Source organism: Aythya fuligula, chromosome 8, assembly GCF_009819795.1.
Source record: "Aythya fuligula isolate bAytFul2 chromosome 8, bAytFul2.pri, whole genome shotgun sequence".
Classification (NCBI taxonomy): domain Eukaryota; kingdom Metazoa; phylum Chordata; class Aves; order Anseriformes; family Anatidae; genus Aythya; species Aythya fuligula.
In genome coordinates, this window is record NC_045566.1 from 10,499,174 (window position 1) to 10,525,810 (window position 26,637).

At 50.3% G+C, this 26,637-nt stretch overlaps 1 protein-coding gene across 2 annotated transcripts in view; it reads left to right on the top strand.

Annotated features, from left to right (window-relative positions):
• ERI3 (ERI1 exoribonuclease family member 3) overlaps positions 1-26,637 on the top strand; it is a 109,425-nt gene that overhangs the window by 11,023 nt on the left and 71,765 nt on the right. For both annotated transcript variants that reach the window (XM_032192494.1, XM_032192493.1), the window contains exons 3-5: positions 10,579-10,695; positions 15,201-15,260; positions 17,054-17,145. In XM_032192494.1, the coding sequence (XP_032048385.1) occupies positions 10,579-10,695; positions 15,201-15,260; positions 17,054-17,145 (269 nt within the window). The remainder of the gene's footprint in view (positions 1-10,578; positions 10,696-15,200; positions 15,261-17,053; positions 17,146-26,637) is intronic.

Genomic DNA, 26,637 nt, shown 5'->3' on the forward strand with positions numbered 1-26,637 from the left:
GGAATTCGATCCAAAGCCCGGTGGGGTCAGGCAGGAGCCGGCGCAGCGTGCAGGTCGGTGGTCCTGGGGCCACGGCAGTGGTAGCGTGCTTCAGTTGTCAGCTCTAGCTCGTCGTTTGCTCTTTTCCCTTTGCTGGCTGCTAAGAGTTTGCAAGTGCCTGCCTCTTTTGTGCTCCGTCAGCATGAAGAGGGAGGTACATGTGGTGGTTCAGATGCACAGGAGGAGATGCATTAATAGGTGGGAATTGTTCTTCTGTCCCTTCGTCCTTGTGTACACCGTGTTTATGGTGGCCGGTGCTTTCAGTGGCTGTTCAGGAGCTCAGATCTGCAGCTGCCTGCATCCCTGCTTTATTATTGCAGCGAGGGGCAGTGCCCCACTCGGTCAGCAAGCCGTGCATCCCACCTTCAACTTCAGCAGAGTGGGCAAAAAGCAACGATTTTCTTAACCATAAAGAAGTCTGATAGAAATCAGAGCTGTTCAAAGCTGAATATGAAATTGTCTCTACGTAGGGTGTCAGTCTCTAGTGTAATCCATTAAAAGCGCTTCCATGAAAAACAAATGCTGCTCAGGCTTGTACACCTGCTGGCCAGACGTGTAAAAGAGCATAGGAACCCAGGAGCTGGACCTAGGATTGCTCGCTGAGCTTTTGGTAGTGATGAAGTTACCGGTTTCTCGTGTCAATTTTTCAGGTACTTGACTTCAGTGTCTTGGGTTCTCTCAAATTTGATAATCAGTTGGGAATTAGAAAGCTGCCTCTTCCACTCTCTGTGAAAGGAAGGTTTGAAATGTTCAGGTCTTCTCATTGCTAAAGGAGGCTGTCACCAGAGGCAGAGAGATTAATTACAGGTGATACCTTCCTTGCTCTCTTAAGCAGCGTGTTTTAAATATGAAATTCTTTTGATCGTTTTGTTTAGTGTGTCCTACTCGTTTCAAGTTTGTTTAACGTGCATTTTGACTGTTACTATGTGCGTCTTAATTGCTTCTGTCACATGAAGCTGGACATACTCTGTAATTGAACAAATACAGAACATTACTCAACACTTCAACATGAAACTGTAAACACTGAGACTGCAAATAAGCATATGTTCAATTACTGATTTATTTTTAAATATAACAGTAATGATTTATGGGTAATAATAATTTGGAGTAGAATAGTAATAGCACAGATAAACCTGTATGGTCATGGTGCATTTTCCTGATTGGCAAAATCCCATTAACAAATGAGAGCCAGCCTTTCCTTAAGGTAACACTAAGTGCAAATGAAGACAAGTTTAAATTGGTTTCAGGCTGCGTTTCCTCGAGAGCTGGTGTAAGTGAGCATTAAATGCATTTTCCCTGTCCTGGCTCTCAGTCTCAGGCAGGTACAGCTGGAGTGGCCACAGCGATCGCTGCTTCTCCATCTCCATACTCCTCTACCTGTGGTGTTGGTCCCGTGGTAGGGACAACTGCATGATGCCTCTCTGCCCCTGAGCCGCTGTGATTTGCAGACTGAGCTTGTGATGTGAATGGATGTTGATTTCTACCACCTTTAGGGCTTAGCAACGTGTGTGCTGAGCTCCGTGCTCAGGGGAAGTGGTAGGGGTGGGCAAGTTGGTAGCAAGTTGGACATCTAGGAGGGCTCTGTCCCTGCAATTACAAACATGGGAGGAGGCTACAGGAGGGACTGGCAGGCTGCGAGGTGTCTTCTGCGTGCTCTTCAGGCAGTGCTCCATGAAAGCTGCTGGGGCAATCCTAGCAGAGGTCCTGGGAGGGAATAGAGGAGGTGGCTCACGAGGTAGCAGATCGTCACTGTCCCATCCAGGAGCAGACAAGGGATATGTGCCAATCTACATGTCCTATCTACATATCCCTGCGTAGCAGCTCTCTGCCAGCACGGGTTTTGTGTAGCTGTTCAGCTCAGTGCATTAGAAATCACCTGCCAAAACCTTTATTAAGGCTGATCATGAATTGCTGGAAAGTGAAGAAATTCAGGCTTGTTTCCCATGGCAACTTTAACTCAGCACTCTTGTGTGTAAGTATTACAGTGGAATATTAATCTGCAATTACCTGTCTTCATGCAGCTTAGGCTTGGGTGTAGTTCTAAATACATAGCTCTCAATTCAGCTTCTTACAGTGTTGTTTCTAGAGGAATGTCATTAAAGATGCATGTAACACAGTCGCTTAAAGCCTTTTCCTTTTTTTTTCTTACTAAAAGTAAGTAAAAAATACGTATTTATCATCTCTTTGCCAATTAGGGCTTACTTTATACCCTGTGTTTAATGAAGCTACATGGCTGCGGTTACGCCATTCTTCTTATGTTGTAATGCTTTAAGTTCTTAAAGTGTCAGGAAATAGTTCATATAAAAGCTATTTTAGATGGCTTTTCTGTTCACATTAATTTTTGGAACAATTGTTTGGGAAAAAAAACTTTTTGAGGCCTTGGAGCTGGTTCATCTGAGCTGTTAAAAATTCTTCCGAGAGCAAGTAAATATTGGTAATCTAATGTACTATGAGGGGTGTCTGAAATTAAAGAAATGCAGTTCTTTTTTATTGTGTTTTCCGTATGTCATGCACTTCATTGCAATTCCACTGGACTGTTGTGAAATAGCTTGACCGCTGTTGAGAATAATGTCTTTATTTTGGAAGCTGTGGGGCTGGGAGGGAGCAGCCAGCGTTTCAGAATTGGTGCTGCGATGTCGGTGGCACCAGCTGCGGTGCAGCCCACGAAAGCCGCCTTCTCTGGAGCAGTGGCTTTGCCTTGCAGACCTCCCTCGCTCTCGCAGTGAGTGGGGCCAACCTCGCCGTGCCCCACGTGGAGCTGACGGGACGGGCTGTGGCTCCAGGCAGTGGAATTAGCTGTGTTTATTTCAAACCTGACGAGCTCGGTAACCTGAACAGCCACCGAACCCAAACCTGGAGAGCGCAGCCACGAGACCACCGGGCAAGACACCTGACATGCCAAAATACAAAGCAATCTCTTACCTACAGACACAAACCCGGTGTTAGTATATCAACAAACCTAAAATACCAGCTGCTCGAGGGGCCAATTGCTGCAGCCCTAACCTGACCCAACCTGCCCGGCGTTGGGCTGCCCTTGACAGGCCGATGAGACGGCTGCCTTCAGCCATCAGTCACGTTGCCCTCGCAGCCTGCCGAGCCCCCCAGCAGCCGTGCGTGGCAGCGGGCAGCTCCCCACCTGCGCCGTTTGAGCGCTGTATCCTTAGCTGTGCAAACATTGCACGTCGTTCAGGTGACGAGTTGCAGAGTTAGGCGGGCTTGTTGTTGCAGCAGACAAGTAGTTGAGCTTCAGTCACCCTGAAAAGAAAAGATCTCTGCGCATTCCTGAACCAGCAGTCGGCTGTGCTGTGGTTAAAGGTTGCTTCGCCTCGCCGTGAAGCAGCTGAGGGTGACGTGTGCCTTTCTGAAGGTAAGGAACGGTGCCACAGCTTCTTCCTCCCTTGCACATCACCTCTCTGGAGGCCACTTCTCAGGCTGTCTATTCCGAAGTGCATTCAGCTGGTCTTCTCGTGGATTACAACAAAGTCTTCCCTACAAAGAGAAGGTGCAGCTCAGCTCCTTTTGGTGAGCAGGACACAGGATGTGCCCAGGCCTCACACTTTCTTCCCCTTTGTTCCCTCCTTGCGTTGTCTCTCGATCTGGGCACTTGCTGGCTGGCAGCGTAGCTCTTGGCCGTGTCCTTTAGCTCTCAGTGCCAGGCAGGAACGTGCTGTCACCAGCGGTTAGCTGTGATGTTTGTAAAACCCTTGGCTGTTCATTTACATGCACTAACATGCCCTTTCTGCCCGGTCCAGATGTTTTAGCGCTGCTGGGAACATCGATCGTTCGTGCTGCTCAATAGCAGGTGAAGAGGTTGGATCTGGAAGTGATTTGATGATTCTGCAGTGGGGACTGCACAGGCCAGCTGCTTGTGGTTCAAGGGAGTGGACTTAAGGCTATAGTGTAGGTGTCTTGTAGTAGGTAATATCTGAAAATTTGCGTGTGCTGCTTTTAACCTGGTTCGAGTGTGAAGTCTCCCTTAAAAACGTTGGGTTTACATCGTTGTCTGCGTCAGTGGAGATTTTCTGGGTGGTTAAATACGTGCCTGTAGCGCTTGAGGAGGTGAGTTGAAATGTTGGTGTGTACATTTCTCATCCCAGGTGTGGAACGAGGAGGGAGGTTCTCCTTTATTCTTGATGGCTGCGTGCTGCTGGGAAGGTCAAACCAGCTTTGTGCTTTTTTGGGGAATGAGATGACTCTGATGGTGAGAGGCAGGATCCAGGTTGCGAGCAGATGCCTACCAAAGGTTTTGTTCGGGATGAAAGGACAAGGGTTGTGAGTCTGCTCTCCAAACATCAGGTACAAATGGCAGAAAGAAGTCCTTGTTCACAGTAAGAAGTTCAGGGGGAAAATGTCATGTGCAAGATGTGGATGCTCCTGTTCGTGCCCTGCAAGGAGGGATCTGAGCTGGAGAAGGGGTTCACTTAGGACTCCATACCTCAAAAAAAAATTTTAAGACCATTTCAAGAGGATCTGAAAGAGAAATGCTCCGGCCTGCGTCTGCTGTGGATAGGAAGAGCAGTCATGAATTTAAACAACAGCGAGGGAAATTCAGATGAGGCATTAGGAAAAACTTTCCAATGATAAGACTAATGAAACACTAGGACAGAGCGCCTGGGGAGCGTGTGAGTCTCTCTTATTGGAGTCTGTAAAAACAGCCTAGACAAAGTCGGAAATGATTTAGGGGCAGGTGGTGATGCCTTCGGGCAGGTGCATGGACTAGACGGCTCTCTTAAAGCTCCAGCTCCCGGGGGCATGTGATTAGATGGGAGTTTCAGCTCCTATTAAAGAAAGAAGAATGGTCCCTCACCCTCATGGTTGTAAGGAAGCACCTGAAACCATGAGCCAGGTTTGATGTCAGTGCAGAGCCCAAAGGACGGCTCAAAACTAAGGAAATCCAGATTTCGGCATTAGGTTTCAGCCCCTGAACGTTGGGGATAGAAGGTGAGGTTAAGCTAAGAGCAGGGGGGAAGGAAAAGCCCTTGGGTATTCAGCGATCAAGGAGCAGTTGCTGTCTTCGTGTCATCTTTTCCTCGTTGTTTCATGATCTTTTCATTTTCCTGCCTGTCCCCTCCTGTTCAGATTTTGGTGCACGTTTCCTGCCGTGCTTTTCCAAGATATGGCAGTGGTTTGAATGTATTAAATTGTTGGGTGTGCGCAAATGGGTACTTTAAATAGGTAGCGATGGGAAGAAGCAATTTGGGGGGCAGCTGCTTCCCCAAAGACCTTTTACCGGTGTTAATCAGCACACAGAGTAACTTCCCGTGGACAGAAGCATCGTGAGGCTCCTCTGCGTGCAGGTAGGCAGCCTTTGGGAAGGGATAGCCCTGATTCGGGAGTCCTGCTGCCTCTCGTCACAGAGGTGTTGCCTTCATGGTCCCAGTTTGGGTTAGTTTAATAAAAATTTAGAACCGGGGAAAAGACCTCTGAGGTCATCCTGGCTCCTGCCCCTGAGGGCCGGTGCGAGGCTGCTCACTTGGAAGCAGCTTTAGTTAAAATAATAATTAAGGCTCTGAATGGAAGCAGGGGAGGCAGACCTGTTAGGCTAGGCTGTCCTTACTGTGTCCCTTTTCCATTTTAATTGCCTTGGAAAAAAAAAGGAGAATCGCAAGCCTTTAAAAGCTCTGATTCTTCCTGCTCTTCACCACCACCCCCCCCCCGTCCCCTCCCGGATCTTGGAGGCATCAACTCTCATCTGTCAAAGTGTAAATCAGCAATTAAAACACAAACAGCGAAATGCCAAAGATGACCCGAAGCACAAAGCAACTGACAAACAAGTCCGGACAAATCGGCGGATAATTTATAAGCATTGCCCTAAAATCTAATTATTTGGCAATTCGAATTTGCAGCCGGCCAGGGCTGTGCAATAAATTTAACCCGCCATAAATTATTTAGGAGCAGCCCGTGGTGTAAATCAAAAACACGAGTGTTTGTTTAAGAAATAAGCTCCTTGTGCATAAAATGACTTTTTTTCTTGAAAGACGGGACAAAAAAAACACAAACTGAACAAAACGAGCTGGTGCTGAGCCTGTCCCCTCCGTCAGACTCCCCTGCCTCTCCCCCCCTTACCTTTTTTGAAGGTGTAAAGCAGTCTTTGGGTAGCAAGTTTTATGCTTTTCCCTATCAGGAAAAAAAAATATCCCTTTCTCTCAAAGGCATCTGCTTGTTTTTATTGCGTTTTGAACAGTCAGCTCTGATTTTTATGGGCATCTTTTATTCTCGTGTTTATTAAACTTCTTCAAATGGGGGTGGGAGTAAGGGATAAATTATTCCCTGGTAGTTTTTGAACTGAGTAGGCCACACGGCCTTCCTCAAATATATAAATCAGTCTCCCGAAGTGTGCCCTGTCCTCTTCTCACTCCGGCTTCTGGACTGAAAGGTTTTGAGGGCCGGGAAGTCCTGCAGGGCATCGTATTCCTTTAGCCTCGTAATGCCAGTGCTCCCGGACCCAAACTGATGAGCAAAAAGATTGTGCTGTGGACATTAGTGCAGTTTCAGCTCCTTGCCCTTCTGAACCAGAGGTCTGTGCTGGTACAGGAGAGCGTTTAGTACGAGTGGTTGTCTGCTTGGTCATCGCTGTTATTATCAGGAAAACCAAGGCAGCTGACTTCTTGCATCCCCGCTCGGGTGTTGCAGGGAGGGGAGCTGCGTTTAGGATGGTCGTGCAGGGAAAAGCTGCCTTTATAGGCGTGATTTCACACACCCTTAGGAATTTTTCAAATGCTTTTTAAGGGGAAATCTGTAGCCGTTGTGCAGCGCCCTGCAGCCTGCCCGCCATGGGACAGCCAGGTTGCACGGAGGGCTTGCATCGGGTACCTCTTTTTGGGAAAATATTTTAAAGAAACAAGAAAGGCAAAAAAATCTGGGCAAGGTGACACGTGGATTTGTGCGAAATGCCCTGAAATCACGCAGGCAAGGTGGTTGTACGGAGAGTGGCCCCAAAATGGATCTGGATAAGCCCAGGGCTCTGCGGGTTCCTATTGTTCAGGGGTTTGGGGGAGCAGTGCAGGGGAGGGCAGGGTGCCGCTGCCTCTTCCTCTAAGCGTGTTAATATTGATTTTAGGAGCGCTGTGCTCCAACAATATAAATGCAAATGCCTGTAATTGGGAGCCGCGCGCAGAATGTCTCAACACAAAACACCCTCAACTTTTCCCGGGCGAGGGAAGGGAAAAAATAAAAAGCCGCTTATTTATTGCTGCTGCTTTGACTCCTGGATTTCCTTTCAAGTCGCTTTGCAGCGGTAAATAAAGCACCTAATTGCGGCGCTTACAAAACTCGAGCGGGGGCATTTGTTCTTCTGGGAGCTCGTGGCTCTTTGCAGGCTCTGGACCTCCGCAGCATCGTTGGAGCACGTCCCGAACTTCTGGCTGTGCTGCCAGGAGCAGCTGCAGGGGGGCAAGACCTCAAAGCCCCCAGTGCTGCTGGCAGCAGGCGACGTCGCAGCGCCTGGGAGCGCGTGGAGATCTCCGGGCAGCATGTAAGAACCATCAGGCTGCTGGAAGAAAGGAGACGACAGCGAGCTGCTGTTAATTCCCCCGCTCTCCTCTACCTTTCCCCACCTGGAGGAAAGCAAAGAAAGCCCGTGGTGGATGGAGCTGAGTATTTTAAGCTCGCCAGGGGCTGTCGTGAAACGTGAGCGAGCGCCCGGCTGCCTGTCGGAGAGGCGGGCTGTTGGGGGTGTGCGTGTGTGTCTGAGTGCTCACCATTTCGTAATAATTACTAATGAAATTCTAGATCCGTAATAACATTTCGGATATCTAAAACAAACCATATGCTTGTTAAAATAAAAAAAAAAAAAGTGGAAACAGATCAACTTTGAGCCATAAATTCATGGTAATAGAGGGCTCTTTTTTTTCCCCCTTTCTGTTTATGTTTGATAGATATTTTTGTTTCTGCAGGAATGTCAACTCTTAATTTCATGATGTATCATGGGCTTAAGAAAATTGAATTTAATAAAGGCAAAAGATGAATGGCACCTTTAAAGGTCCCAACACTTGTCTTTATTAGCAGGACAAACTGCAGGGTCTCCAAACACTGCTTCTCTCCAAATGAAAGTTTAAATGAAAAGTACAGCAGTGTCACAGGTTAAATTTCATTGCAGGACTGGCTAACGTCGTTAGTGAGGAGTGGGGCTGATTTCATGGGGCTGGTATCTGTTGCCTTAGATACCAGTGGAGCAAACATTGCCAGAGACTGGAAAAATCTCCGCCAGAGGAAGCGTGCAGATAAACAGCCTTTTGGGAAAGCTCCTTTACCGCTCGCTTAAAAAAACTGACCAAATAAGCCCAAAAGAGCTGCCGCTCCTTCTCCTGAGCCCTTCGAATTGCTCCGTGGGTCCCACCCCAGCTGCCTGGCTGCACGCTCCCCCCAGCCCTGCCGTAACGCTGGATATTGTTAAATTTTCCACGTTTTTTTTTAAGTAGAGCTTTTTATTTCTTTTATTTCCTCCGTCTGTTTTAATCTGACCCTCCTGGAAGTGCTTTTTTTTTTTTTTGCCTGTGGTTCTCGGAGGCAGGCGATGCTTTTGTGCCTGGGATAGCGGCGGGGCCGTCTTTCAGCCCGGCTTCGCATCCAGCCGCTTGATGGCCCCTGAGGACATCGCTGGTCCCGTGGGACCGAGCTCTGCATTGCAACGCAGCCCTGCTGGGAAATGCAGCCTGTGCCTGCCCTTCTCGGGGGGCTGAGCCCTCTCCTCGCCCCGCCGTGGGCTCACCTGGTGTGGTATTCACCCTGTGCAGACCTCCAGGGCAGCTTCCCCAGCCCCTTTTGGGACTGGGTGCGCTACTTGGTGGCACAGTGGTGCTGTGCTGGGTTAAAGCTGGCTCTGTTACACCGTCCTGTCACTGGATCTGAACTTCACAGTCCATTTGCCTTCTGAACAGATGCTTTCTTTGATCAGTGTCCATCCGTGATGGTTGTTTTGCAGGGAGCGCCCCGTGCAGCTGTGTCCTCGTTCAGAGTCAGGCTCTCCTGTTTGCACGGGAGATGCTGCGTGGCCAAAGCTGGGGACTTGGGCTGCACCACAAGCCACCTGGGCCACGTGCAGGCATTTTGCCTCTGCATCCTCCTCCCTGCCCCTTCCCAGCAGCGGGAAACGTGGTTGTTCCTGGTGGCTGTCAGAGGGAAAGGATGCTCCCAAACCTCTTCTCTTGGTGTACATGAGCGCTGCGTGCAGCATAGCTGGCCCTGGGGAAACCATTTGACTTCTCAGTGTCTCCACCTGGACACTTACTAACATTTATTTCCTTTACTTTTCCAGCTTCCCATCACAGTAAGCACGTGCCCCTTGCATCACACCATGGCCGGGGCCAGGTACATGCACCCATGGGCTGTCCCCAGCAGGGCTGCAGGGTGTTTCCCCCGGCTATTTGAATTATTTGTTATTTCCATCTCCCCACCCATCCTCTCGCCGTCCCCCTGCCTGCTGGGGAGGTGATGTCAGCAGCTCCCATACGTGACCTCACGATAATTTCCGCCTGCGGGTCACGGGGGTCGCAGCCAGGGTGCAAAAACTGTGTCAGCTCCTCTGCAGCGACTGCCTTTTCTACATGCTAATTTTACTCGCAGGAGTTAGGGTTTTTTTTTTTGTCCTTTTTTTTATTTCTTATTTGTCTCTTCCAGATGTTTTCAGGCAGTTTTTTTTGTTGTTAAACTAATTCCATTCATGTTTTAAAAATTTATGAAAGCGCTAATAAAAATGTCAAAGTGGTAAAAATGTTAGCTTTTGCTCTGCTTTGATTAAATTTTGCAAACTGTTTTTGAATATTAAAAAGCAATATTTTTTTTTATTCTCTCTCCCTCTCCCCGTTTCTCTCCAGAAGTGATTTGAGAGGCTTGTTGCATGGATATCACTCAGCGGGCTCATTTGCACTCCAGAACCTTGGTGCCATGCATCTCTATTAAATAACATAGACAAATTATTCTTTAAAGACACCAAACAAATTGTCACTTCTCCTCTTACATTAAACTGGAAGGAGGAGAGGGAGCGGGGAAGGAGGGGCGCGAGCACAAAGGATTTTATCGCTTTTATTCAGCGGTCGGCTTTTTTAATTCCACGCGTATTTTTTAATAATTGTGAAATCCATCGTAACCGAATTTGTTTAAACTTTTTATTAACAGGTCCGTGTAAATTTTTGATTGCTGATTATTCAAATAACCGAACATTCTTCTGATGAAGAACGTTTTTATTTCCCTATCAGCATAAATCGGCTACAAAGAGGAGAATGAAGCAGGGCTCGCTGCTGTGCTATATTGCAGAGGGGTGGTTTGGGGGGGCTCCCAGTTCTCCTCCCTCTGTGGCCATGCTCTGTGTGCCTCTGTTTTCAGCCTCTCCAGGGAAGGAGCTGCTTCGTGCAGGAGCCTGCAAGCGTGAAAGAGCTCCTGGTGGCATCCAAAAGCAGCGTGAGGTGGATGGAGAGGGTGGCACTGGGCGTCAGGCAGCCCCTGGGATGTCCTTGCTGGACAGACAGAAGCTGGATCGTATCCTGCTTCCTTTTTTGTTTGGTTTAAGTGAACAGCTGCTTTCCTTTGTGTCCTATGCAGGAGATCATCGAATTCCCAATCCTGAAGCTGAATGGCAGGACGATGGAGATCGAATCCACCTTTCACATGTATGTTCAGCCTGTGGTGCATCCCCAGCTTACGCCCTTCTGCACAGAGGTAAAGTGCAAAGGTTCCCTGGTGCTCCGAGAGTCTCCCTGGGGAGCAGGTTTCCATTGCACTGGGGTCGGGGCTGCCTCTTCACAGTGCAGCTGCAAGGCAGGGTGGCATGCCAGCCTCACGTTAAGGACACGGGGATCATTTTGTCATTGTCATAGAATGCAAAGGCCTCCGTTTGGGTTCATAATCAGTGTTCCTGGTTATGATCTGCTAGCTAAGATCAGTTCTATTCACAACTAACGAAGATATTGCTGGGTAACCACAAAATGAAAGCACTGCTGTGTGTTAGCTGACGTGCAGAATGCTGCAGCCTCTGTGTGAGCTCTGTGATTGTGCCACGTGCTCGTTGGTGGGGAGGGTTAAAAAAGAGAGCGTGGCTCAGGGGGAGGACACGTCGTGTTGCTCCGTGGTTCGGAGCTGTGACTCTCCAGTGTGGTTTGATGAGCCCCTCAGAGTGGTAAGATAACCAACATCAGGATTTTTAAGACTGATGACGTGCTTGTGGGGTACCTGAAGTGCTTGCTGGAGAAGTGGCATCTTGTTCCTTGGTTCCTCATTGCCAAGGACAGCTGCTCTGGAGCTGCAGCCACCTTTCTCATGACAGGGATGAAAGGATGAAGGCAGCATGCGAGGAACTGGGTAAATGTGAGCCCTGATGGTTCAAAGGAAAGGGGGCTTGATTTATTTTTATTTATTTATTTCATTCAACACAAAGTTAACTGTTTCTGCAAGTGAGCACTCCCCCCCTGCTGTAGCCATCAGCACAGAGTTTATAAGTCCTGTTTGCTTTGTTTTTTTTTTTCCTGTTACCGCACTGTTCAGATGTTGGCCAGCTCCGTAACTAAAGCACTGACTGTGGGATCAGGGCATCTGAGTCTTTTGTTCAGGCCTGGTCTCATCCAGGCTCCTTGACACCACGGTGTGTTTGCTGCAGCCTCCGCAGCTGCAGGTTTTGGCCTTTGACATGCTTGTCCTCCACGTACGAGTTGGATGAAAAATGGCTCCTGTGTGTTAAGTGAAACATCTTCCAGGACCAGCTAGCCCCTTCTGTATCTGCACATTGTAAAAATAAATAAGAAAATAAAACCTATATTTATATACACACACACTTCTCTTTTTTTTCCTTCTCCTGTAACTAAAACCCAGCCAAAGGTATTTTATTTAAACTAAAAGGAAAAGAAAAAAAAAGAGTAAGCCCAGAAAACATTACTCTCAGGAGAGGGGCTTTCCGAAAGCCGTCCGTTCTCACTCATTTATAGCTATAACAGAGACATTTTTGCAAGCATAGTACTGGAAGGCTGGACAACTACTTGGGCTGGCCCTACCCGCATGAGACTCGCTGGCTACACGCTTGCACAATGTGTGCTGTGCTAAATCTCCCAGTTGCACCTGATCTCTGCCAGGAGCAATGTTACCTTCTAGAGAAAGGCCCCAAATGTAAGTTTTGTACATCTGATTTCCAGAGAAGTCATCTCACTAATGAACTCACACTGACATACCGTTTCAGCTGCATCCTTCCTCCTGCTGTTTCTTTATCCCTCCGTCACTTGCAGCTGCTTTTTGCAGAGGCTGTAGTGCCGGGGGGACCCGGGGGTGCTGTGGTGTGGCCAGGCAGCGCCCCAACACTGCTGGCTCTGCCCTACATCCAGCTCCCCAGCAGCCACTGCCTGCCCGCCTCCAGCACTTGCCTTCAGCTTTCAGCTGCCTTCTGTTTTCTGAAAAATACCTATTTTGCTAAATGCCAGTAAAGGGCTTTGTCTGTGCACCTCTACTTACAAAGGGTGAGATTTATTGGCCTCTTTGTCTACAAAGAAAGACCGGGCCTGATTATCAGATTGTACACCAGAGACAAGTGCTTAGGTAATCAGCAAACTGTCTTGGAGTAGAAATACGATGGTTTCCCAGATAAACTCTGCAGCAAAGCAGCGGTGTTGACATTGCACGAGAGCCTGGCTGCTGTGCTGCTGCTTTCCCCTCTCTGCTCCTCGCTTTGGCAGGAAGCAGTCGGGCTGTTTGGGGTGGAAGGATTACTGGGGTCACTTGATGTTCCTCCTCCAGCCTGGAGCCTTTCTCACCTTCCACTTCTCGAAGACAGCACCGCATGGGAAGGGTGTCTGCAAGGTGGAGAGCTCATGATCACCCTTGGGGGCATCTCTTGGGTTAGGTTTCGGTGTGTCTGTGCTGTACCCGAGCTGCAGGAGGTCCCTCTGACCTCCCACACCGGTGGCTAAGAGCACACCTTCCGTGCTGGATCGTTCTGTGGGTCTGGTCCCTTCTCTCCTCACCTGACTTTAAAACATGAGTCCTAAGGCTTGGTTACAGTTAGAGGGGTGCCAAATGTTTCGGCAGAGACAGTGGAAAGCAGTCGCAGGTGGTCGGAAGCTGCTGCTAAGTACAAAAAGCTCCTCGCACCCTTTGGGAAGATGCAGGTGGTTTGTCCAATGCCCAAAAAGCTCGTGCCAGGAGCTAAAGTGAGAGGTTCCTTCCACACACAGGGTGCTGGTACGGGCTTTTTCATGGTACTTTGCTCTCTTTTTATGATAAATTTTCATTGATTTTTTGCTGAAGGAACAGACAATAAAAGTACAGCAGGATAAATGCCTTATGGCTTGTTTATGTTCCCAAGCACCATGTGCTTCTTGGGATCGCCAGTGAAACTTTACAATTGTGCCATTTTATGTTTTTATATTTTATCAAAACTGCGCGAGCAAACAGCACCGCAGCAACCCAAGGCACTGGGGTGGGTGTTAGAGGTGACTTACACAGCTGAGAACAGAAAGGATCAGAAAGTGTGAGAGGGGAGAAATCTGGTCCCTTTTGGGCACCGGTTTGTACCGGAGCTGTGGTGCTGAGCGATGCGGTCCTGAAGGTAGCAGGAGCAGCAGAAGCTGCTAACGTTGGTGCAGGAGGTGCCGGACATCTCCCCAGATGCTCACCTGTCATCTGCTCCCAGGGGTTTGGTCTGAGCTGCCCTGAGAGCCAGAGGCAGCCCCTTGTGGGGAGGTGAGCTGCCCACATCTGCCAGGCAAATACCTGGAGAGGAGGACAGCGAGGGGAGGAAGAAACAAGCCAGGGAGCTTTGAAAAATGCTCGCAAGAGCCACGCATTAATCTCCTAAATCTATTTGCCTCCTAGAATACAGGAAGTCTGTAGGCAGCAGCTGTTACCCAATTAAAATACAGATTAATATAAAAACAGTTTCTGGAATATGAGAGTGTGTGTGTCTCTCCACTTCCTTAAAATTCCACCTCATAATGGCTTGATGAACTTGAGAAACCCACCTAGAGGAACTCTACATCCTTAAAATTAAAATCCTTTCCCTAAAAGGTATATATTACCATTCCATGGAAGTCACGATGAGAAAATAATCTTTCCACTTACAGTTTATTCAGTGAGTCAGGTATTTGGTATTCATTAAATGTAATTACAGTTTAATTGGAGTTTAATCTCTTCTTTTTTTTTTTTTCTTTTTTTTTTCTCCTTCCTTCCGAGTTCAGTGCTGTAAGCCGAGGCGCCAGCGAAACAGAGAGGTGGAAGCAGCTGAGCTGCTTTCGGCTGCTGTGCTTTTCATGAAGCTTAGCCCTACAGTTTGGGGCAGGGTTTGTGGTGTGCACATCGGTGAGCTCTGCCCTGCAGGGAAAGTGCCCGGAGGATGCTCTCGGGTGGATGCTGTGGCACCACGTGCAGGTCGCAGGGTGTGCGGCCGGGCTGCGGCTGAGCTCCACGTTATGAAAACGTGCGAGGTGTGGGTAGCTTGAGGAAGGCGCCAGATGAAGCGAAATCCCGTGGCGTGCGCTCGGTTTGATAATGATTTTTTTAATTACTTGGGTGCATTGATGGCAAGCTACTGACCTCCGATATTCAATATGGGAAAAGACAGTTTTGTCACTTGGAAGGCAGACAGAAAAATTATCTGTTTTCTGTGTGCCTCCAGCAAGCCTGGGCAATGCAGGCAAAGGCCCGTGAGACCGCATCTTTTTGTGCGTGTGCCCTACCTTCAGGCAGCCAGGCTGTCCAGCTGTGATTTTTGCTGCCCAGCACAGGGGAGGATGGATGGAGCCGCTGTGGTTCTGCCTTACCAGCAGTGGCCTGTGCAGTTTGTCTGACACCGCAATTTTGGTGTCTCTCTGGTAGCAGGGGCATGCCCAGAGCCCCCAGTAGCTGCCCTGCTTGGGTAATTCGGGACAACTTCAGAACTGGAGATCTGGAAGGGGGCAGCATTTGGGGCATCGTGTCGGTGTGTGCAGCCGCACCACGGCTCCATCGTGCCCTGCCTTGTGGGATTTCACCGCTTTGTGGTGCGGGCAGGAGCCCCCCTGTGTCCTGCTTTTGGGATGGAGCTCTGCCCTTGCCCGTGGCTCTGCTGCGCTGGCCCCTCAGCAACGTGCCCACTGGGGTCAGGGGAGCGTGGTTTGGTCGCAGGGAGATGGACAGGAGAGGAGCCCTTTCTAATGATCTTTTGAGTGCCGCTCTGACGCCTGCTCTCTGTTTGTCTCTCGTTTCAGCTGACTGGGATTATTCAAGGCATGGTGGATGGGCAGCCCAGCCTCCAGCAAGTGCTTGAGGTAAGCAGAGTAACCTTTATTTCCTCACCTCTGACCTCTGCTCCTGTCGTCCTCCCTTCAGCTCGCTCCCTGCACCCTCCCCTTGCTGAGAATCGAACCGCGTAATTTGACTATGATTACAGCTTCATTAGAATAACATTTGCTGTCACGTCAGTGACACGCTGCTGAGAGTATTGAACCATTGATCTGTCATCTCCAGCTGTTCATGTCAAGGGTACTGACAAGATATCCAAACTCCTGCCAGTAGATAGGAGAAGAGGCGATTCTCTCTTGAGCCAGTTTTAAAGCACCACGACGCTGCTCGAGATCACTGCTCTGGGAGCTCTGCCTTCTTTTTTTTTCTTTCCCTCCCTCAGCACTTTATTAAATTAATTTTTTCTACCTGTTTAAACGCTCGATAATACACGTGGTATAGAAGGAAAATGCCTCTGAAATCTAATCTGGAGGATGTGTGAATGCAGATAGAGCCCTAATAATGCCATCTGCTTAATGTTGAATTCCTACAGCATTTAGGGCTTAATTAGCTTGGGAGTATTTCTCCATCAATAGCTTTTGTTGGTAGTCAGATAGGGAAGGAAACCTCCTCAAGCAGAGCCCGCTCGGGCTGCAGGTTGCCGTTCGATGCATTGTCTCTGTCAGGATTTCCACCACTGTGTTACCTAATTGTTCCTAATCAGAATAATTGCGACAATTGCTTATGTGCGGAAATCAAATCAAAGGCTTGAAAATCCTCCATGGAGACGGCGCTTTGCGGGCGCTCACATCAGGGACTTCAGGAAGGTCGCAGCAGGAGCCTGGCCGCGAGATCCCGGCGGCTGGAGGGAGGCACAGGGCTTGGGGGCAGCAGGCTGGGCTCTACTTTTGGGGCAGCCCTTCCTGCCCTGCAGAGAGCCTGTGACAGCGGCACGGGGCCCTAAGCACCCGTGGCCGTGCCTGTTACCTGCCCCAGGAGGACACACCTTTGCCTGGATGGCTGAATGCACACTGCCACTGGGGTATGGCAGGAAATGGCCCCCTCCGATCCCACAGGAGTTTCACAGAGCGTGGAAACACCTCTGTGGATTTATTTGGACCGAGAAGGTGTTAGCACAGCTGCACATTTCTAGGTTAAAATCCGATCTGGGTCAGACAGTTTCTGGGGCGTGCTTGTTTGTTCAGGAGCTGAAGGTGTCGAGTGATGGGAAGAGGAGAGATTTCTCCTGCTGAAGCACTGGAAATGCTGCTGGCGAGGCTGCAGAGTTGCAGCTTCCAGTGCTATCAAAGCAGGTAGTCAGAATCTCTCAATTCTGTTTTGCTGCCTGATTCCTCTCAGTTCCCAGCCTGATGCCTGGAGAGCCACGGTGGAGCCTCTTGCTTTGGCTTCCCTCCCCCAGGCCACGCTGGAGAGCTTCAAGAAATGAGTGTGCTCCTCTTGGCTGGAGAGGACACAGGTTCTACTTAGCACAAGCCCATTTGGTCCAGGGAGAGCTGAAGCAGAGGTATGGCAAGTAACAGCAGGGCTGTATCATCCCGGTAACGCTGCACAACTCCCATCCCTCTGCGAGCAGCGCGGCTGCGATGTCTGATAAGATCATCTCCGCTCTGGTTGCCTGATGTCTCCTATCAGAAATCTTCAAAGGTCCAAACGTGCTGTTGTTCAGATGGCAAGCAAAGAGAGGAGAGAGAGAGAGGGAGAGGGGTGGATAAGATCACAATTTTCTTCTCTCTTGATTGCAAGCAGCTTATCTGAGTTTAACTGTTGTGGCTCGGCCTGTCTCTGCAAAACTCATCCCCTTTTCTTGCCTTCCTTTCAGAGGGTTGACGAGTGGATGGCGAAGGAAGGCCTCTTAGATCCCAGCGTCAAGTCGATTTTTGTGACCTGTGGAGACTGGGATTTGAAAGTGATGTGAGTATGGAAGGGGAGGGAGATTTTTCTGGGCTTTACTGCTCCATGCTTGCCTGTAGTGTGGATGTCTTTGTTCTTGCAAGCCTCCGACTGTCCCTAGTCTTTGTTTTTCAGGGAAATCGTTGTTTGCCGTGCATAATTGGGAGTGGAGGGTTGTTTAAGAAGACAGGTAGGTGCTAGGCATAGTGCCAGATCACTGCCTAGGATAATCCCTCTAGCAAATGAATCCTTTCATAACCCCAAGAAAGGTTTAAACCGGGGCTTTGTAATGTTTTCTGGTTTTATCCAATGTATTTTCCAAAGGGATGGGTATCTGAGCGCATGAATGAACACCATTACTGTACGCCCAAATCAAGCAGTGGCCCTTACCTGACTTTGACATGCAAGGCCTTCTCTCTGTCATCTTGGCACGTTAACTGGATGTGAATCAGAGTAGCCTTTGGAAAGAGCCTGAGCCAAGCCTGGCACGCTTCATTGGTGTTCTTGTCGTTAAGGTCATGTCCATCAGCTGGGTGACTGGGATCGAGAGAGTACCAGGTGGGGACTGGGATCTACAAGTCTTGGTGAATGCGCATGTTTAATTACCAAAACAGCTAGACCAGCATCCTGAAAATGGGATTAAAAATAAAGTGGAATTGTGTTTAAGAATTAAATTAATCTAATCTGTAAGATATTTGCAGATCAGTGTCATACTGTGCTGAATTCACCTGGACTGCTATAATCTCGCTTCAGCTTTTCATTTCCTCACCGTGCCGGGTAAAGACCCCTGTTGTTATCACCCTGGTAAAGCATGGACTTGACACGTACAATGCTAAGCTGACATCCACAACTCGTTAGTAGTGTTACTTGGTGTTCCATGTGACATTGGTTTCCCCAGCTTGGAAGCCTAAATAAACTGCACACAGCCTGGGAGCAATCAGCACTGGTTTTCTCCCTGCAGAGTGGTCTTTGTAGAGTGGCAGCTCCTTACTTCTTCTTGGTGTGATTAGTGAGACATGAGATACAAGGATGGGAGCAGCAGCACAAGCGCTAGTGGAGATGAGAAATTTGCCATGCTCTTTTGAGTCAGAATTTACTGGGTCTCTGCTGAGGCCATGACCAGAACCTGTGTCTGAGTTATATTGCCAATTCCTTTGTCTCTGCTTTGAATTAATACATATTTTTCTTTGTATATTGTACTCTAACTCTTGTTAGAGACCAACACAAAAACAGCTGCAAGGATGTGCTACACTTCTGTTTCTCACCTGTTCTCTTTTCTCAGCTCTTTACTGTTGTATCGCTGTTCTGAGAGTCCAAATTACTGCTTTCAGTGAGGGTTATGAGGAACAGAGTTGTAGTTTGCATCTGCTCAAAGCCCATCTTTCCATCCCTTTCACAGTGGGATAACGAGGTTCCCAGGTAATGACATCCTAACTCAGTGTCTGCACGGGATGGGCAACCTTCTCCTTTTTTTTCCTGCTTCAGAGCTGTGTAGTAGGGAAAACAGAAGTGAAGCTGGGTCCTCTTTCTGGTGAGCTGTAGAGGTTGTGGGGTGAGCTGGCCCAGCAGGACACGCAGATCTGGGCCCAAGATACTTGATTCACCATTTTCAGTGGTCTCTCGCATGGATTGTGCCTCACTAGTCAGCTGGAAAAGAAGACTCCACTCCTGGCCACGAGGCTGCAGTGAGCGGTTCGTTTCTCCCTCTTCCTTTTAAAAAATTTTTTTTAAACCATTAACTCCAGGATTCAATCCGGAAGCGTCTCCAGGGCAGAGCAGAAAATAAATTTCATGTTTCCGACCAGACGGATGCAGGGAGCCTGGCTGCAGCCGCTCGGAGAGGAGCGCATCGCGCCGCTCCGCCGCCGATTGGGTGCAGCAGCGTGTAGCGTCACATCTGATTAGCGCCGTGCCAGCGAACGAGGCTTGAGTGAGGACTCCCTGCCAGCTCTGACTTGTCTCATTTCCCATTACTTTTATCCGTCACCACAAATGCCGAGTCTCCCTCCTGAACTAATTAAGTTTGCGTGTGTTTAGACACATTGCCAAATAGGGTTTAGCAAAGCAGAACTGAGCATCTCTTTTGAAAGAGGGAAGGCACGGAGCTGAAACGAGGCTGCTCAGACAGGGAGATAGATACATCCGCAGAGAGGTGGAACATCTAGGAAGTATTCCAGGGAATTACCCTGGACTTCCCTAAAAGACTTGTGGCTGGTGCCTTCTTCTGCTGTGTGGAGACCACACGCCTGGCACTGAAGGCTCTGGGGCGGCGAGAGGGGAGGCGATGCTGCCTGCCCAAGTGTGTCCTTGGAAGTGTTGCACAATAAAAACCCCTCTGGGTTCCAGAGGAATTCTGGAAAACGAGGTGAAATGCACCCGGAATGGTAAGGCCATTGCTCTGGGGTGAAGATACACCTCTGGCATCTGCTCTCTGTGCTTGCCCACAGTGTTCTGGGGAGTGGGACACTGCAATGCAATCCATCTGCCCCGCGTGTGAGGTTTCAGGGTCCATGTGCTGTCCTCAGCACTCCGAGGCTGAAGTCATGGCACTGGTGCTTCCTCCACAGCACGATGCTGCCCCGTGCTGAAGAACTGCTGCCTACAAAGGTCTGTGTGTTGCTGCAGTGCTTCCTGGCCTGGGGAGCGGTGATTTGGGGCAGGTCCGTTCCTGACTCTGCTCTTTTTCTCAGCTTCCTTCCCTTAGCAGTGACAGCTGCTTGCGTAGCTGTCCGCGAAGCAACCTGTGCTCCGCTTACCAGAGGCTCCTGTGGTTTGTAGCTCCTGTTCTTCATTGTCTTCAGCTTGGCTGCTGGTGGCAAACCGTGCAGCCTTGTTCCTGGCTTCTCCAGCAGAGACCTGGGCAGGTTGGCTTCTGTCTGCATGTGCTCTTCAGGAGCTGGAAACGGTGTTTTTTGGACAGGTCTGTCTACTGTGGGTGTTTCCAGCAGGTGCCTGGGCACTGGGAAGCACAGCGGGGTGAGCAAGCTGGATGGGGAGTATGGGCCTGAACACAGGAGGAACCTTCCAGCCTGTCAGTGCTGGAAGTGAGGACATAACCCCACTGCAACGTGCGTAGCACTTTTAGCTCAAAGAAAAGCACAAGAGAAACAGTGACTGTCAAGGTACTGCTCTCTGCTGATGGTCTCTAGCAGTGTCTGGGTCTGCAGCGTTCAGGATGGACACTCAGCTGCTAAAGGACCTGTGAAGCCTTTGCTTGGCTCAAGGATCCTCAGGGATCATGGCACTGTGGCTGCAGACTTGATTTTTGTTGAACATTGGAGCTTTTGTGGAAGATCACAGAGCTGTGTCTGCCTGGGTTCCCTCTGGCAGCAGGGAGCACACAGAGCTGGGTGCAGGGAAGGGGACACAAGCACCTGGGAAGGGCTCATGGAGGCATGAGTTGAGGTCGTCGGCCCTGCCACCAGTGACTTCTTCATGGGTCTGGTGCAATGCAAGAGAGAAAATCACTGGTGGGGGATTTGGCTGCTGCACGAGGGCTCAGAAAAGGAGTGCTGATCTCTGCCGGCTGCGCTCCCATCAGCCAGCTTTCAGCTCCGGCTTCGCATGAACCAGGCTGGAGTCGGGGAGACAGCAGCTCTCCTGCCGCCCCTCCCCTTCTTCCCTCTTGTTAAGATGCAATTTCTTTAATGAGGAAAACCTCTTGAGTAGGAACATCACCTTTCTGAAGGCTTGTCCTGACAAGGCAGTTCAAGCCGCCAGAGTCGCACATCAACTTCAGCAAACCTCCGTCACTCATTACAGAGACTCTTCTCCCCGCCACCCCCCAGCAGCACCCCGCGTTCCCAGACAGGGGAATGAATCACGCTCCTGCTCCTGAATACATCATGACAGTCGTGGTTCTAATGAGAGAGGGCCATTCATTCTGGGTGGAAAGTTCCCTGCGCCGGCACAGAAATGTTATTAATTAAAGAGAGCTACCTGAAGCAAAAGATGAAAGGAGCACCAGACCTGCCAAGCTAAAATATGAGTGGGGATACAGCCTCGTTAGCACACGGTCCTCAGGCCCAGCGGGAGGATTCCTTCAGCCTGTTGCAAGTTCTCCTCCAAGTTGAAAAGCTCCAGGGCCGGATTCAGCCCCGACGTAGTCTGCTCGGCTGCTGGGACCTCATCCTGCAGCCAGGACACAAGTGCCACCGGTGATTAAGCAAATCGCGTTGATGTGCCATTGGGTGGCGAGGGTAACGTGCTGCTGACTGCAGGAGATGGGTTTAGTGGATAGAGAGGGTACTCGGAGTCTGCCGGGGTTGAGCCCTTGCATTGTAAGCTCTTTAGTGTGGTTTTATCTCTTCGGAAATGTCAAATTGCCTCCCTCTGTGCGTGGAACCATTTTGCCTGCTTTTTAAGCACAATGGGAATTAATCCGGGCAGCCGAGGGGAGCGGTTTTGCTGCGTGTTCGTAGCCACAGAGCTGAGACACTGCGAGGTTAAGTGAGGGGCCTGTGGTCACGCAGGCAGAGGCAGAGAGAGGAGCTGAGCCACGTCTGAATCTCAGACCAACACCTTAGCATCAAGTTCATCCTTCCCCTTCCATGTTCGGATCATTCTGCAAGCGCATCAGATGGGTAAAAATGTGTGTAGGCTTTGCTCTGCGTACCTCCAACACGAAGGTGCTTGTGCTGCGGCTGGTCAGAACATGCTAATTTATTTCTTCCCAGGAAACTACTGCGCAGAAGTTTATTTTCTTAAATAAATGTTAAAAGGCAAGTACTCTAATACAGTGATAAAACACTGCGAAGTGCCTTGAAATGTTTATGGCCCTTGGTGCTCTTCCTAGGTTGCATATTAGTAAATTCTGGGCAATGAATTATACCACTGCTTAATTTTATCTCACTGTCTGGATTTTCCTGCACAAGTTTTGCCGGCTGGAGGACACCTGCCTCCCCAGGCTGCTGAGTGTCAGCGGGTTGCTCCTTCTGGTCTTCCGTCCTGGAGGATCGGGTTGGAATCGGCCTTAGGTCACGAGGGAAGGATTGATGGTGTCGGTGTCCCTCCTGCGTGCTGTTCTTTATCTCAGGGCCAGGAGGGCATCAGCAGTCGTTTCCTGGGAGGGAAATGCAGGCAGCCTGCAGCGAGGGAGCGGAGCTGCCCGGGGAGCTGTGGGGACAGGCAGGAGAAGCCTTAGGGTGGGCTGGTCGGGTGGCAGCAGGGCAGGACGTGGCTCCGAGACTAACAGGGAGGAGCTGGTAACAGAGATATAACACAGTAATCTGATTTAAAAATAGGAAAAGAATTCCTTTCCAACCCAAAATCTTTGGGTTAGCTTATTTTTGTCATCGCTTTTAGTGGGGATCATTTTGCTGAGCGAGCCCGTGGTGTACCCTTTCACATGGTTACGTTGGCTCAAGAAGAGGGTGGTGAACTACGGCGCAGGGACGGGACTGAATATCCAGGGTCAGGAACCTTTTGAGTCAGCTTTGCTGATGGAGTTGTTCATGTAATTACATCCTAAAGTGCATTGCTGGAGCTAAGCAAGGCAGCCTTACGAGCATGCTCTTCTCTAGCACTTACAGGGAGTAGCACTGACCCCATTCACTTCTGTGACCCCGCAGGCCGGCTTTTTGTTTTGAAAGGAAATGATATCAGTAATGCAAAATAAATGTTTTATTTTTAAGGTCTCCCCCCCTCAAAAAGAAGAGTGTGCAACACCTACTTAAAATGAGTACAGCACGCTTATTTTCCTTGTCCTCCTGCAGTGGGTCCCCAGCTGCCTTCCGTTCCTGGCTTTGTCTGAAACGTGCTGGTTGCACGAGCCCTGCTGCAACGTGTGGCTCTGCGGGTGCCTTTGCATTAAGCTTTGGACGTGAAATCTTTGCACGGGGATCATCGTGCAATTGGCTGTCACCTTCGGGTCTGCTTCTTGGCTGGGGCATCACAGCAAAGATGTTTGTCGCCGTGGGGGCTGTGGTTGGCACAGATCTATTGGGCCATGATGCCTGACGTGCTCTGAGGAGCTTGGATTCTGCTGCTTGGGAATTAGGAGCAAAGGAGTTGGAAACAAGGGTGAAGGGTGGTGGAGAAACGTGGAATAAATTTTTAGAGTAGGGGAAATGAGATGGGCATTGCATGAAATGCTCCGTTTCCAGCAACGAGCCATCGAGGTGGGGTAATGAATGCAGGAGGTGAATGTTTCCATTCCTGGGCAAAGTAACTCAGGCTATATTTGGACAATTGCACTGATGAATGCAAAGCCATCTGTCCCAGCATTGTCTGCCTATACTGTAAGGAAGAATAAACCCTCTGCAGCAGGATCTCAGGTGAATTCTGGGTCCAGTGTCATAATGAATTCAGTCAAAATGGCTCCAAAACCAGTGGATTTATAATGGGCGTTTGGTAAAAAGCACACCCCTGGCCCTCTGTGCTTGTAGGAGAGGCCTCTAATAGCAATCAGCGTTGTGGTTACCTGTGGCCTGGGGAGGTGAAAAGCTGGCTGACTGTAGGGCAGTAGAGGATAAACCACTGGAAGACTCTGTCATCTGGGTTTTCTTGTCTGTGGCATGAGGAGTAGCTTCATAAAGCACAGCTCTTCTTCATTCCTGAAAAAGCTTAATTCTCCTAGCTCTGGACAGCTGTCGTGTCCCATGCTGGGGCTAACATCAGCTCTCCCCCTTTGGATCTCAGCTCTTCTGACTTCCAAGCGGAGGCAGAGTGGTCGTGGCTTGGCACCAGCACTGCCTGCCCAGAGCCTGAGCTGGGAGCAGCACTCTTGGGGCTGCTCTGGGTAGAGGGCTCTGCTTGAAAGCACTGCCAGCCTGGGAGCTGCGTCTTCTAGTCAAGCTTTGTGTAATTCAGTGGGTTTATGGAAAGCATTTTGTTTGTTTGCGTGTTTGTGTCCTGGTGGGAGCCATTTTCCTGGATGGGTTCGGTCCCTCTCCTCCTGAAGCTCCTGGCTGGCAAAGACCTACTGGGCCATCTTGAGGTCAGCCCTGGTATTTTCCCTCCAGCGTATTCTCCCGCGCGTTGTCCGGCCACTGACTCCCAAGGAGTGGATGTCAGGGTGCATGCAGGACACCCGAGCTGCAGACATAACCTTTTGGGCTAAGTCTGTCCCACGCTGCAGTCGCCTTTTCTGTGTTTGGCCAGAGGTTGCTCTGGACCAGGCGTTGGAGCAAGGCAGGTGGAGGTGGTACACGCAGCAGAGCAGGATGGAGGAGGTGGTGGGAAGAAGAAGGAGGATGCAGTGCGCTGTGCCAGCGGGGCCACGTGCAGGAAGCTCTTGCAGCCTAGGACTTTGTCCTAACTGGGTCCCACCAGCTTTGCTTTTCTTTGAGCAGGGCTTTTCTCCTCCCATCTGCCCAGCACCTACATCCCAGGACGTCCTTGGTCTTCTCTCCATAGGTGCCCCTCGCTCATCCCTGCTTCCCTTTCCCCTCTGGGTGTTGGGCTGCTCTCAGTGCCAGCATCCTCCTGGGTTCAGCACCGTCCCCGTGTGGGGTCCTGCATGTCCCCTGCAGACCAGGCAATGGGAAGCTGCCGAGACCTCTCCTCCAGCTCGCTGTGCTCCCTGTGCCAGAGAGCCGTTACGTTTTATGGACCATTTAGCTTCCCAGTGGCGATCCTAATTCTTCACAGCATGCATGTGCTGTTTCTGGGTTATTAAAAGGACCCCTGAAAAGGAGCTGCCCTCTGAGTCGGTGCTCTTCCATGCAGGTAATTGCGGGAGGGTTTTGCTTAGGTGGTGAGGCTTCAGATTTCCAAACTCCCTGTGCTCAGAGGGTGAATTAAAACCCCAGTCTCCCCGTGGCTGCGGGGAATGACCCTTGTGCATTGTCAGTAAGCAGGCAGGGGAAGAGCGCTCGTCTGCTGCAAGTCAAACTTGGAATTGCTCCGGAGGAAGCCCGCTTGCTTTCTGCACACAGATCAGGGGTGCTCTAAGGGCTGGCTGGCCAAGTGTCTCAGCCTTTCATCTCTCTGTCCTTACGTTGTGTGACACATCAGGTGCCAAAATAGCTCCCATTCCTTGGGGGCCCAAGCAAGCTCCATGGTTACTGGGAGTTGCAAGGGGGAGGTCTGTAAGAAACCAGAGGTGGCAAGCCATGAGGCTGTGTGTTTCAGGTGGGAGGAAGCTGCCGAGATGCCTGGCGTTGCAAAATGCCAAGTGAAACGTTGCTGCCCCGTGGAGCCCAGCAGCGTGATGGAATGGATGGGGCTCGTGTGCAGGGGTTAACGTGTGCAGGGGTGATGGGCAGAGGGGGGATTTGGCCATCAGGATTGCTGGGCCTCGGAAGCGCAGTCTGATGGCAACGCCACATGAAAAGAAATTGGAGCTTGCAAGGAGAATGCTAGAAGTCACCGATTGCCAAAGTTCTTGTGGTTGCTGCAGACCTGAAGCAAATTGGTGGCTTGAGGGGCTCTGAGCACCTGGGTCTTGCATGGGTTATCCAGGTAAGATGAAATTAAGAGGGGGCTAAGTAATTAACTCCTCTTGCTGTGACGAGGATGGGAGATGATTCTGACTTGCCACTTCTCCTCAGAAGTTCCTTCAGAAGCTGCTAAGGACTCTGGTTGTGAAACCCGGGAAGCAAAGAGGATCCCTGGGTGCCTGACACTTCCTTTTCTCTGCTGGTTCTTTCTCGCAGGCAGCCTCGGGCTGCCTGTCTCTTTGTTAAGAGAGTGACAGCAATGTGACACCGTGAAAATAATTACTAACAAATCACGGTGGTGACTGCAAACAGCTCGCTGTCTTCAGAGGCATGTCAGGGAGCATTAGAGCAGGGCCGTGGGAGCTGCGGAGCGGCTAGGGGCTCTTTCTCTGCTCTAGGCTGAGGGAAGCTCTTCGGAGACCTTTGGCGCCTGCCACCCCCACATCATTCCCTTCTCGTTGGCTTTTTCTTTCTTTCCTCCCATCCCTGCCTTTGCCATCAATAATTAAGCCCATTAATTGCACAGGGAGCTGAGGAAAGCTGAGAATGGCAAGGCCGGGCTTCTGCCTGCCTGGGATTCAGCAGCCAGCCGCAAAGCAGCGGAGGCATTTCTGGAGGGGTGTCGGGGACAGCAGCGTGTCCAAGCTGCGTTCCCCATCTCGCAGCCCTGGGCAGGACTGCTGGTGAGCTGCGTGCCCTCGGGATGTGTGGGGACGCTGCTGCTTGTCCTTGGCAGCCCCCAGCCTCAGCGATTCTGAACCTAGGCTTGCCTTTGTGCAGAGCAGCACAGCGAGCGTGCAGCAAGAGTGGGCAGAGGAAGGAGAGGACAAGAGCAAGCTGAGCGTACAGCAGAGGAGCCGCTCAGGTGGGGGCCACATCTAAACCACGTTGCCTGCTGTGGCTTTGGCATCCAGCGTAGAGGGGTGGCTGGCAGCAGGGCTGTGCTGGTGGAGATCTGAATGGTAGTGTGATCATCTGGCAAAACCTCTGCTTCCAGAGGGGAGCAAGGTGGCTGAAATCAGATGTGTTAAAAGGAAGGTTGCTGCAGTCCCTTCCGCTTCTGCTCCAGGAGAGGGAGGCTGCTGGAGCTGTTGCTCTGAAGCCTCTCGTGTTGCTGGGAAGCTCCCTCCAA